This window comes from Bombus huntii, chromosome 7 (assembly GCF_024542735.1).
Source record: "Bombus huntii isolate Logan2020A chromosome 7, iyBomHunt1.1, whole genome shotgun sequence".
In the NCBI taxonomy this organism is placed as follows: domain Eukaryota; kingdom Metazoa; phylum Arthropoda; class Insecta; order Hymenoptera; family Apidae; genus Bombus; species Bombus huntii.
Window position 1 is genome coordinate 10,869,859 of NC_066244.1, and position 14,126 is coordinate 10,883,984.

General features: G+C 38.9%; 1 protein-coding gene across 3 annotated transcripts in view; it reads left to right on the plus strand.

The window, feature by feature from the left end:
* LOC126867402 (mucin-17-like) overlaps positions 1–14,126 on the plus strand; it is a 381,530-nt gene that overhangs the window by 309,823 nt on the left and 57,581 nt on the right. Inside the window, exon 1 of one of the 3 annotated variants that reach the window (XM_050621827.1) lies at positions 5,360–5,500. The exons of the other annotated variants lie outside the window; for them this stretch is intronic. Within the exon in view, the coding sequence (XP_050477784.1) occupies positions 5,492–5,500 (9 nt within the window). The 5' untranslated portion in view covers positions 5,360–5,491. Of the gene's footprint in view, positions 1–5,359; positions 5,501–14,126 lie in introns of those variants that run through there. 3 annotated transcript variants of the gene reach the window in all.

The following is a 14,126-nucleotide window of genomic DNA, read 5'->3' on the forward strand; positions in this document are numbered from 1 at the left end:
TTCATATTTTTAATTTTCAGACTCCAGTTTCTAAAGCTTACATTTTACTTTTTGTCAAAATATAGATAATTGTTTGTTGATATGTGAAGAAGTGAAAAATTGGGAAGGGAAGTAAATACGTAGTAGATAAAGTATTTCAGGACATGTAAACTTTCCATAGTTATACTCGTGCTTATATTTTTATTTAAGCGGATATAAAGTTGCATTTGCAAAGATTTGTGTTGCCATTAAACTGCCATGCCGTAACAAATCAGACGGTCGATAAATGGAATTCGACCTGTCTCGAAAGAGATGAATAAGCATTGTTGTACAAAGCGAAATTAGCATTGGACTCTTTGAACGCGTGCGCGTAGGCTTGCACAGGTGTATATGTATGTGTAAGTTCAAGGATAAATCATGCCTTCAAACCAGTTGTCTCTTATAATGGTTTCACAGTTTAACTCCCGCAACGACCTTGCAGCCGGTACAAAATGGCCAGTGAAGAGTATACTTTATTCATGAGACGATCTTTCAAAATCAATAAAAATACACAGACTAAATTGCTTTATTTTCTATGCACAATGGATTTCTTTCGGACAAAAAGGTATTTCTTATGAAATGTAAATGATGCGTGTAATACGATCTAAATTAAGCATATACTCTAACATACTTGAAAATTATTTCGGTGTATTAGTTAATAATGTTTTACTTATTTACAGGAATTGTATTAATTCTTCGCGCGTGTTTGTCGTTATTTTCTTCCAAATGTTTGTTCGATCGCTTAACTTTGTATTTATATTTATTTTCTTCATAGTTTGTTAAAGAATCAAGTTCAGATAACGTAAAAAGATGAAAAGTAAAACTTCTTTTTGATTTTACTTCTTGCTATTTATCATAAAATATTTCACGCATTGATAGCTTTTATACAATGCATTTAATAAGAAATATATTGTAAGTATATTTAGACATGCAACAAACTATAGGATACATATGCTATGAAACTTCAACTACGTACATGTATCTTGAATAATACAATATTATCGAAAAAGTGGCAGAACCTTAAGATAATACATATTTCACGATTCGAGTCTAATAAGCTTTCTGTTCTTTTGGCTTTTTACCTTATTACATGCATTTCGCGTTTCTTCATTTTCTGCCATTCAGTCTCTTACTTCATTTAACATTCGCTGCATACATCGATAAATCATTCCAAGGGGGTAAGTACCATACTGATGGCGCATCATTAATATTTCACCCTATCATATTAAACGTCGAGACGTCGTCACTTGTCTGACAAAATATAATGAGATTTACATAAAAATAAGTAACGAGTGTCATTACCTGGCTACGTGTACAAAAAGAAACGAATGGAAAATGACGAAATTTTAATTGCACTCGTGAATAATACGATTCAGCTGGTCGTTAGTCGCGTTCATCTATGTGATAATATCCTTTAATTAACAATGGCAAAACTTTGGATAGAATTTTCCTTTTAATTAAAAAGCTAGATTCCGCGCGAACGATAAGCGAATGTGGTCTCAAAGAGCAGAATTCTGACTACGCGCTCGAAATGCTAATGAAAAGCGGCGACTTCTCAGAGCAGCGCAGTGATTAAAAAAAGTGTTTGATTCCTTTTAGTTTTTAGTTTATGGTCGCGTCGCAGCTCTCGCAGTGTCTTGGTCATTCATAAGAATTTTTCCGTCTGTTTATCGCGGCCTAAGTAACGCGTTGACGTCTCTCGCGGGAATCTTGGAACTTTTTCGTTTGTTAATTAGGGTTGCTACGCTCGCTAGTTTATTCGAGGAAAGAAGATAATGAGAAGTTGGAGCAGCCAGATTACGTCCACCGAGTAACTTTAATCACAGCAGCGAGCGAGCGCGTGCATTCAATTAGCAACAGATATTTAGTCGACTCGGATTAGAAGTTGAGCGTTATACATGGATGTCGTTAAGTGCTTCTGAAAGTGAGTTGCACAGAGAGAATATGAGTCACGTTCTCCTTTCGACTGCAAGAGCTTTTCTCTTTAGGGCAGAGCAAGATTTTATCAGCGATTCTCTTTATTCAGTCCTTACGGCTGCTACATTAATTCAAACGTAAATATTCCTGTAGTTTATAATGAACATCGAGGTACATGTTTGAAATTGTTGATAGTAGGCATTATTGTTAATGAAACATTTCATTTCGTTAATGAGTGTTTACTCTAATTGGGTAAATCGTACGAATTAAATTTGAAGAATATATCTAGCTATATGTGTTAATCAAACACTCTATTAGTATTAAACCTAAAGTCAGCGTAGGCGAATTATTTTTAATTGTAATAAGTACAGGTATCATATAATCTATGAATAATAAAAAATATATCTTACATAATCATATTTTTATTTGCACTAATGTAGGATATTTCATAAGATATCACCTTAGAAATAAATTCAGTGCAAGAGTAATCGAAAGTAAATTAAAAATATTATTAAAATTATTAATTCCCTTTGATTCTTCTCAACTTCACTCGCAACGGAGATACCTATACCTTGATCTACTTACCAGGAACACCCTGTATATATAACGTTCGAATATCTCCTTAAACGGAACGCAGTACTTTTCCACGCAATTTGATTTGGAAATCATTGTTCGGTCCACTGATCTCCTAACCACAATCGGCAATCGATTGAAACGGAAATCAGCGTGGACGTGAGCGCAGTTAAACTGGACTCATCGAAAGCGAGTTTTGCCACGGGAAAACATGATTCACCGTAAATTCCTCAAAGAAATTTTGCCTCTTCCTATCTCTCTCTTTCTCCCGATTCATCCGGCCAGCCCCGTCCTCGTCTTTCTCTACCCTCCAGAGACTGGTTTTGCGCGCTTCCAGCCAATGGACTCTCGATTTCGAAGGAAGAACGAAGGAGAAGCGGCAGAACCAGCCACCCAACAACTAGCACTTGTTACGAGCGTGTGGTGTCAAGTGCAGAATAGCGAGGATGATCTCGTGCCTTCATCAATGATAGGCATCATCTGAGTCGTACTTTTTGTCCTTAGGCAATTATTAATTTTTTAATTCTCCCGATCGAGGGAAATTGAACTACGTTTTTGTTCTGACGAGGTTGTTGGGCGTCTTATAAATCTCGTGAGTTTGATGGCGATTATAATGTGATGAATGGATGGGATGAGTTTCAAGGAACTTCAAGAACTTTCTTTAGCTTTATTGAATTTTCTTTATTATCATTTTTAATCGCTTATAATAAGATATTACTTCACATGATCGAGATTCTTTCGTATTTTATAAACCTCACGAGTTTGATGCTACTTATAAAGTGGCCAATAAACGCAGCCAATCTTGGAAGGCATTGTAGACTTTCTTTTATTTTATTGAACTTCGCTTACTATTATTTCACGCCGTTTATAATAAAACACAATTATTATAAGTTATTAATCATTTTAAATAATATAATTTTAATATGTGAAGCGAATGGTTCACGAATGGATTAGATTTTGAAAACGCTTAAGTACAGTGGCTATTTTTATTAAATTCGTTTATTATTATTTCTTGTCGATTTTAATAAGTAATCTTACACGTATGTAAAATCTAAGATGACGATATATTTACAAAAACAATTGGGACTACATTTTTTTTCTTTCCATCTTTATAGGGACAAAAGTTAAGAGGGAGGATTTGCGCATTTGAATTCGTGTAATTGCGTCGAATGAAGTTGTACGTAGTTGTTTGTACACGCGTGTATATCCTCCGTGAAGATTTCCTGGTTTTACTGCTAATCCGTGAAGCCATTCGTGACTTATTGTTAGCTCACGATGAAGAAAGATTCCCTCGTGTAGGCGCGAGAGCTGATTGGGATTACGTTTGGCTTCTCGTTTTACAAGGGAGTCTTGTAACAGCGGTTCTCAAATAGCATCACTTGAATAATTCATTGTGCTTTTTATAATCCTGAACATGAAATACGTACGGCGCAAACAGCACGCTGATATACAAAGAACCTTATAATCCTCTAGTTTCTAACTCATCAGCATTATAAAGCTATATCGTGTATACGATATTATTACGCGAGATTACTTGGGATCAGTTTAATCCTGTACAATTGTATGCTTTCTTCGATAGATTGGCGCGAGCTTGGCTGAAAATCGTACGAGTAAGAGAACGAATAAAATAAACTATTCTTTCCATAGATGGACTCGCGTTCAATTAAAAACAAAGGTACAAAAAGTAGTAATGTGGTGCAGGATTTGGTGCAGTTCCGTTCGCGCTATCCAGAGATTTTATTTCGCAGAAATCGTGAGGCAACGTTGAATGGAAAATCAGAACCAGAGGGACTGAGCGACAGAAGCTAACTGTTCCACGGTCGAATCTAGGCTCTCCTGTGGCTCGTGAATTCGCCTAGGTCGCCGCCGCGTAACCGGAGTTCCGTTTCTGCGGCGAACAAATAAATGTCGAATAACGATAAAAGGCACGAACCACGGTGTATATATCCCAAGACGTGTTCCACATTGCGATTCAACGAAGCGTGGCGGATTCACGCGGCCGCGCACGAGCGTTCACGATCCACGCGCGTACAGAGACGATGCGATCGAACACGGACAAACCTCCTACAGCTCAGTCTCGAGGGGAACGCGCGCGTCTGCGTGACCCGGACATACGCAGACACGCGTACAATCGCGATCAAACAGCCGCAAACGTGAGCAGACGCGTGCAAACCGAGCTACAAAAGAAGCAAACTATACCTTAGAGTACACACGAGAATACTTACGCGGGTTAGTTAAGCTCCTCCGCCATAAAATTCTTCTCCCTCTTCAACATCCTTTTCATCCCTCCTGTTCGGTCTCTTTATATCCGGTCTCTGTTACTCTCGTCTGGTTCGCGGCTCGTTCCCTTGCCACTCGCGCCTGCTATTTCTCTCCTCCCTTTGACTCTTTCTTTCTCTCTGCCTTTCTCCTCTTCTCTTCGTTTCCTTCAGCTTCAGCTTTGGTTCTGGCTTCGTTCCTTCCTTCCCCGGTGTTCTCTCCCTTTGCTCCTCGACCGACACTCAAACGGATGCTTCATCGTGCGTGACTCAAGGTCACCGACTCATGCGCCGTTGCAACGTGTGCAGGGCCTCGTACTATGTGTACTCGACTCGACTTGACTCGACTCGACTCGTCGCGTCGCTAACAGAAAGACGCGTGTGTTCGATGGCGCGCGCGCGTGCCGACGCGTACAATCTGTGTTTCCAGCGAGTGGTCTGCCAGGCGCGTCGATTTCATGGATGTGGAAGTAGAATCTTTGACGCAGGATTGACTCTTGACTTTCGAGGAAAGAGATGCTGAAACGACGCGGTTCGTCGTACGACGAGCGAACTCGTTTCTCTCGATTGAATTTTGCTCGACGAGAACTCGATTAGAAGCCTGGAGAACAGCAATCGGCCGATTGTTTCGTGTGAAAAATGATCGGGGCATCATTAGTTTGAACGAGTCGGGCCGAGTTTGATTATGCTACCGTCGCTTCGTGAGGGTTGCGTGTTGATTACGCATGCGAAAGGTAAAAAGGAGATTTAAACCATGACGTTTCGAAACACTCCTTAATCGGTTTTCCTTTTTGTTTGTCTTTAAAGATATGTTATTAAGTTGCATTTCAGATGATACAAAAAATTGATGGTGAACTGATGGAACATGTACGAACACTAATCAGTTCTATTTCTGTATCCTTGTGTGAAAGTTTTTCTCTTTTTAAGGTTCTTCTTTCAGTTAAAGAATTATGATTTTTTGTCATACTTTAATAACATGATATGTATTTATAAATGGCATTGAACGCTTTATCTCAAGTGATTAATACTCAATAAACTATTCCCAAATACTCTTCATTGTTCGTCTATATTTTCAATTATTTTCACAATTTTTAAACCAGCAATATAGATATCTACGTTGATGTAATTTCTACTAAATTAAGTTACAACGTAAGAAACTATATCTCATGTATTAAAACCGAAAAAGTCGGCGAATTGGAAGTTTAAAAATATTAAAATAGAAAGTAATAATTTCACGTCATAAGCAAACACCCATCGAAGTTCGAAAACTAAAATTATTTTCCTTTTCGTGGCACCGTTTTAGACCACTCGATCATACTCTACAATAAAAAAGAAAAAACAAAAGCACAACAGCTTTAATTTGGTTACGAGAACCACATCGACGAGAGATCGAACGAGAAGCGAAAAGCGTCACGAATTGAGGGCCAGAGTGCACGGCCATTTTATTAGATTCATCACGCCCTCGTAATTCTTCACGATACCGCTTGTTGGTTCAACTCAGTGCCAAATAAATCAGCCGGTTAGGAAAGGTTATGCCCGTCGCTGTACAATCTGCGGCGCGCCGTTTAAATGTCATTATAATGGCTCCGTTTGTGAAATACAGGCGGAACAGGCGACAAGTCCCGGGACTTGTCCCGCACGATTTCGCGGTGATTTCGATGCCGCAATCTCGTTTCTGATTCACCGTGTCGACTCGACTAACAATAAGCAAGTGACTGTACAATGGTTGTGACGACGAAATTCGAGTATTGAATTTTTAAGCGCTTACGAAGAATTTAGGTTAGATATTTATGGTTAGGTATAATTCGTATTAAATTGTAACTTGACGATCTGGATAGCGTAACATATATAGGTAAAGATGAGATTTTAAGTTCGATAAGTTTGTAAATAGAAAATATCCATCGATGGGATAATCGTTATTAAGCTTCCATATCATTTTCCTTCTGTGTGATTTTAAAATAGAAGAATTTAATGACGACATATAAACATATTTCTTTTTGAGCTTATAATTAGTCTTAAAATTGTATTGTACAATATATACTTCTTGTTCTGATATTAATACAGGGCAAACTGTCATAGAATCGATTATTCAATGTTTTTATTGAGACATAAAACGAACCGGTTACATTACGATAGTATATTTATGTCTAGAAATATCTACAGCTACTTTATAAATTTCATTAATTAGGTAATGAATATAAATGATTATTGGTTTCAAATTTTGAGAAAAGATAAACATACATTTTTCTACAAATGACCAATTATATTCTGATAAAGTAGATATCAGAGTGAAAAACACATATAATATAAATTATTTTACATTGTACAAGTAAAATGTAAATTATTGTATTCGAGTTCAAAATCAGGCATTGAATCTATTACATCTTTTCATTGAACGATCCGAAAAAAGTTAAATAAGTGAAATGAAAAAAGCAATAGGTGAAAGCGGCGTTAAAATAAATGTTTCCAATTTTGGAAGATTATGTGCTAGTGTCACAGCTTTTGAAACACCGTGAATACTGCTTAATCGTATACTTTGATACATTTTCAATGTTAGCTAAATATTGGTCGATTTATCGTCAAACACATACACTATAAAATACTCATATTGCGTAAGTTTGTAGACAAATATTAAATATTTCAACCTTATCGTTAATAGAAACAACGCTGTTGGAACCTACGTTTCATTACGTTTCTCGATTTCGCCATTGAACCGTTTAATGGTCACGAGATACACAGACTGTTATATTTTACATTAAAACCATCGCCACGAACAAACTTAGTAGCGCATTAATTTTGTCGTTATCTTATCATTGCCACTAACGAGTCCTACTTGTTAAATTCAGAAAATGTTCGGTTCACGCGTTGTGAATTGTGGCAAGTCAGCCGAGTTTATCGATGGATATCGTTTCCGATTATGCTAATAGTCGGACGTTTGTATTGGCCGGTTAAACGACGACATATCGCGGTCCTGGACAGTTACGTTATTTGTTTGTACTCGTTTGCATGGCGAACAACATGTCGTGCCGTTTATCCGAGCTCGTTATCTTTCTTCCCTTCATAAAAGCAATTCCTCGCTTCGAGACCCCTACGCTTCTCTTTCTTCGAACAGTTAATATTCCTCACCTCAGGCTCATACTCATTTTTCTCTGTTCTTTATTTTTTTTTTCTCTTCCCCCTCCTTTGTCGTGCTTCTGAACAGCGCCGTGCAAACACCTTGTTGAACAGAGGTAAACAGCGGAAATTATCGTGCTGTTATTTAAACGTTAATATTTAAGCGGGAAAATTTATGGTCCTCATGTATATTCATACGCGAAACGTGTAAAGACACGATGTTAATCGACTTTAATGAGGCACGCGAATTATGTTGAATCAAGCCACTTTCGCGGCTAATTTAACCTTTTAAAGAATGACGATAGCGTTTTTATTTGACAGCCGAATTATTTTTCTGTGCAGTACGTTCGGCTACGCGTATCATTTTTAACACGTTATCCTTTAAATGTAAATTCAGTCTACCATATATTTAATAATGCAGTTTTATTATCCTGGGTTAACATAGCACGGTTTTATTCGAGTAATTAAGGGAGCATATAATTCCTTTCCATGAAGGTGGGATTGGTATAGAAAAGTATTACGCTATTTAATGAATTACATAATTCCTTTCATTTATAGTTACATTTCTCCGACGAAGAATCTTTTAAAAATATTTCCCCCAATAATAAATGCAGAATAAGGCAATATCAGCAAATAATAGCGAGGCATGGTTATAGAAATAATAAGATAATGAAACATAACGAGGTTTATTTAAAGACAGACGCTCAATTTATTCGATTATACAGACATCTTACGTGCTAACAAACATAAATACGTATCTACTAAATTACAAAGAAATTTTACAAGTACTAACATATTACAGTGGATAGGCTATCAAATGACAACATTATGCATATAAGGGAATAGTCTCTTTTTTCTTCAACGTTCTCATAACCTATTAAAGCTATTAACCGTTAATTATTAAAACCAACTAGCACTCGAAACCTATCTTACAACACGTTTTTCCAGTCTCTTATACGCTGAAGCGTTCGAGGCATTTCAAGCTGGTCGCCGTTAACCGATCTCGGGGTGATTAGGAGTAACTCAATTTCCATGTTAATGAGCCAAACGAGAACGCCGCGTGGAATAAATAACCGGTCGATTTTTCGACGAGTTTCTGGGAAACGACGACTTTCAAGCTCACGGGAATATCGGAACGCCGACGGTGTCTATAAATTCTGGGGTGGAAGCGTGCCGTGTAATAGAGGGGTGGAATTCGCGGCGGAATAGAGAATCGGCTCGTTATTAGCACGTCTACGCATAACTCGGACTCATCGATGCGTACGTTCCTGCACCAGAACGAAACCTATAGAATACATATTTATGGCCCACGTACCATAGAAGGAGACCTTCTTTTGTCGGGTTTACGCTCGTCCAACGATTCCAATGTTTCGTGGCGTAATCGTGACGCGCTCTCGCTTCCGCGTCGCTTGGTTCGACACGCCACAAATTACGATCCCGGCCGATTATGCGTTCGTTGCCAACGGCGAAATTAATTTCGTTAAACGGATCGCCGCGTCCACGGATTTCATATACCGCTCCCTCTGTTAAATAATCCATGGAAAGTCGAGTTGAAAGCAGCTATCCCACTCAAAGGCAAGCATTTGTAACGTTTTAACTTTCGTTCGGATTGCTGAAGTTGGACATTTAGAGAAAGGGGATTTATAATCTGATGAAAAGTCAAGGAACTCGTGAAACCTTCATGTGAAAAGTATTAACGTAAATCGATTGAACTGTTTTTGCCGCTGATTAATATACGCTCGATTTTTTACAAAATCTTTTACAGATCGCCTTCAACGTCTACAAATAAGGTTCGTAAAATTGGTCATCAGTCATGGGAACTTCAATAGAAATATTTGCAACATTCGAAAGGATACTACTGTACTACTTATGAATGAAAGTATGCATCTGTACGTAAGAAGCAATTTACGATCTGCTTTCAACGAAATAACGATCCTGCGTTCATGGTGTATTCGTACATTTTATATACCATGTTGTATTTGCAAACACGGGCGGTAGATCAATTTTCAGCGAGTAAATTATTCTTGCCAAGCGCGATAACGGTTTATTATATTTCATATAACATGCTGTTCACTAAGCGCAAATGAAGAGCGTAATGGGTGTCGGCGTGTAATTTGACGTTAATAAAAGTATTTATAACGCTCGAAAGCAATCGCGGATCAACTTCTGCGAGTGGAAAGCACGCACACATCAAATAGATATTCACTGTTTTATGAGGTAATTGTCGATATAACCGTATGAAATATATTTCAGGGAACGAAAACCGATCGAGTTTGCAATTAATACGTAGCGATGTAGCGTCCGAATTTGAATCTGTTGTTTAATCTCCGTGACTTAATGTGAAATCGATTTTTGATTTACAACGTACTAAATGGAGAGAAATAATGAGTCGCGTAACAGCGAGTAAAATTTTATATAGTTTGTGGGACGTTTTATACTTTCCATCTATTTATACATATTTCACAGTTATTGGAAAGTTATTCGTACAAGTCATCAGTTATCGGAAATCATCGTTTGAAATAACTGTTCAATGAAATATTTTACACACCAGCCTTAAAACAGGATACGTATAATTGTCATCGCGAAAGTCCGTGTGACAATTTACATCAACAATAACATAGGTTCCTAATGCTCGAATGAAAAAATGTGCTTACAAAAGCGTACATACGGTCAGTATGTATATTTCTAATTTAATTTATCGTCCCATTATCGTCCTCTGTTATTTTCGTATCGTCACGTTACTCACACAAGAACGGGCGCTCGTATATTTCAGGCTGAAATCGTAATTTTAAATTGATTTCGCGTGCAGTTGCATGTCACGGCAATCGAAAGGATCGGGCGGCGGAAAATTCTAGGAAATCGCGTAACCATTCGGCGTGACGTCTCGACGCGCGGTCCAATTGGCGCGAACGAGCCGGCCGCGTTTCGCTCGTAAAATTTAGTTTGTTAAATGCGGTTAATCGTCGAGCCAGGGACCGCGATAACCAGTAACGCCGCGCTCGCGCGTTCACCGGAATATTTATGGCGCACGAAGCAGCCGTGAACCCTCTCTCGCACCATAGTTACGCACACACCAGTTCGATTCTGCTTGTTTCATGCTGTGCCTCGGAATTCAAGGTCGATCCGCGTATCAAACAATGAATTGCACTTTTAATCTCGGCCAATAATTGAGACGGTGCTTTGTCGAAAACGGGATACAAGACGATTTATTGTCGATAAACCGTAAGATTTCTAACGATTCAAGTGACTATTGATTGATATGGATAGACGGACGTGGACACAACCGAGTTAATTGTCCGTCGTTTGACATCAATCATCGACAGACCGTCCTCTGTCTTTCACAGTCAGAGGCAGAAATTACCAGTGGAGTTATTACTTGCACAATAGAGAAATTTCCTCCTTGGCGAAATAGATTTATCCTGCATCTATCCGCGTAAATAGAATGTTTAATTTTTCACGTTTTGGGTAAGACTTGGTTAGCTTAAGTTTATTGTAAACGAATATTAAATGATACAATTATCGATCATGATCAATATCGGTTTATTTTGACGGTTAAAGCGTCGATTCGTTATGAAGCGCTTAATGGAAAATTAATATTAGTGGAATTTTTTGGTTACAAGATAAGTACAGGCAACGATATGTAAGATTTACGTGGATGGTTTTATTACGAATCTTGAAATCTGCATGCGAGTACGAACAGTAATGTGTTTTAATTATTTATTTATTTTTTAAATTATTTATTTCGTCACATCCGTTCTTCTCCGATTTTCTAATGCAGGACGAAATATTGCTATGTAATGCAAAAATTCGAAAATAGATTCAGAAATAAGCGCAGAAATTAGATTCTTCCTCTGAGCAACTGTTAGCTTCCATTGAAGTAAAAATATATATATATATGCAACTTCCATTCCGATGATCAAATAAAATTCCGATTATACGTAGAGTTTTAACTGCTAAAACTTGAACACATAGACATTTACACATATTTAGATTACCATCTAAACACGAATCTTGATTATCCAATACCAGAGGAATATTTCAGGAACAATAAACGACCCATTTAACTGACTTCGTAGAAACCAATCTCACATATTACAAACACGAAAAAGGTACTCTGGGAAAAGGTACGCTCGTCCACTAACCGTAACTCAGTACTACATTCAATGCAGGGCAATAACGATCAAGTATATAGACAGAGAAAAAAGGTTTCGTCGGCCTTTTAAACGCGAACCATAAAAGATGGGAACAAGGTTCCAACGATGAGAACCGCTGATCGTCAGCGAGCAAAATTCCGCACAGGAGGCACGGATACGGAGCGGCACGGTTTGGTACGGTTTGCCCATGGTATGCCGCCGTAGTATAGCACAACGGTGTCCCGGCACCTCTTCGTTCGCGTACTCGTACTGTATAGGAAGAACAAAACGCGAGAACAGGGGGAGAAGAAGAAGCCCGTGCACAAAGACAGAATGAAAGAGAGAAGGCAACACAGTGACCGTCCAGTTCGTGGCCAGAGACCGTGGTCCCTTTTCCTTGCCTCTTCCATCCCCCTTGGCCCTTCCTAGCATCCCCCTCTCGTAATAAAACGATCCCCCTCGACCAATTTACGCCTTCGAGATCCACGCTGCCGCGGGTTGGCTCTCTAGCAGCCGGTTCATAGCCGATAACTCCATTCCGACGCTGGGTCACGACTTCGTGGTACTGTTCACGGTGTCGACTGGTTCCCCTCTGTTTCCCACCCCCTTCCTCTCTTCCCATTCCGTCGTTCCTCGATTTCTTTACTCGCGTTTCTGTCTCTAATTGCGCCCGTTCCAGGGGACATGCATCGCCGATATTTATGCCGGTCGTACTTTAGTCGAGCACACTGCCACGTCGTCCAGATCCCTATGGACCCTTAACGACACTCGCAAACTCTTCGTCTCTCTTTGTGCACGACTATTAATAAAAATCGGTCGTCAGACCGGAATCACCGTAAGCAGGCCGTAAGGTTAGGTTGACGTTTGACGTTGATCTTTCATGGTGGATATCCCTGACGGATTCCATCGGACAGGTCTACCCGATTGTTCTAATGGTCGGATAATACAGTGACTTTAATGAGATAGCCGTGTTTGGCGCGTACGTACATACGTGTCAATCCAATTCCTCGAGGATCGTTTTTCTATTGTGAGAGATGAATCGAGTTTGAAAATGAACAAAGCTGCTGGCGAGTTGAAATTGTTTTACGGTGATTGATGGCGGATGATTGGAACTCGTTGTGAAGTGGAACGTTGAACATTACGTGTATTTCGTTTTAATTGATTTCGTTACTTTTAGTGGTATACACGCACAATTATCCTATTTAAAAATCCTATTTAAAAGTTAAATATTGTTTCGTGAAGTCATATTCGATAATCCTTTTGATTGATTTTATAGTCAATTGACTATTTTTTATCGAAATATCGCACGCACTGTGAAAACGAAAAGAGTACACGTGTATTATTCAAAATTCGATATAGTGAACTAACACCAGATTACTAAAAAATTACTTTTTGTATAAATCCTATTGTTAGACAGAAATAGAAATTCTTTCTATTCAGTTCTTTGTTTGATCGCTATAAAACACAATCCCAGAGTTATCTCGATTACAAATACAAATATAAATTCGACTTTGGTGACGACAATGACTCAGCCTCTGACAGATAAAGGTTAATGTAAGTAATGCTATAATTACTACAAAACGAATACGTAATGTATCATCAGGACAAAGGGTTAAGCGTGGCGTTTAATCCGAACATCTCTGCGCTTTATAAGAATAAATAGTCGAAGAGCAAAAAGCTCGTTGTAACTTTAACTTTGATTGTCACTCGGCGTATTGCAACGCGTACAATCTCTTTGGAACAACGGGCAGTCGACGGTTGTCTTCTCGCCTTTTAGCTCCGCAGGAATAAATTTGACGTTTCGGCGGGAACAGTCGTTCCCGCGGAGTTGCTTGAACCGTGACGATCGCCGGCGAGCTTCAAGGCCGATGCAATTATTGGCTTTATAGATGTGTCAGATGGATATTTACTGCACCGTTTGTTTTACTCCGGACGCGCCGTGTAAAGCTCCGACCTAAGCCGTCGCAAATAAGCGCGGCGTCTCACGGAAAAAACGTCGACATTCCGGTCTCTATTGGTTGATTCTGGTGATATTTCAACGACCAATACCACGGAGCAATTTATTTGGACGTAGAACAAACGTTCGACTGTTCATGCTCGTTCTCTGGATTCC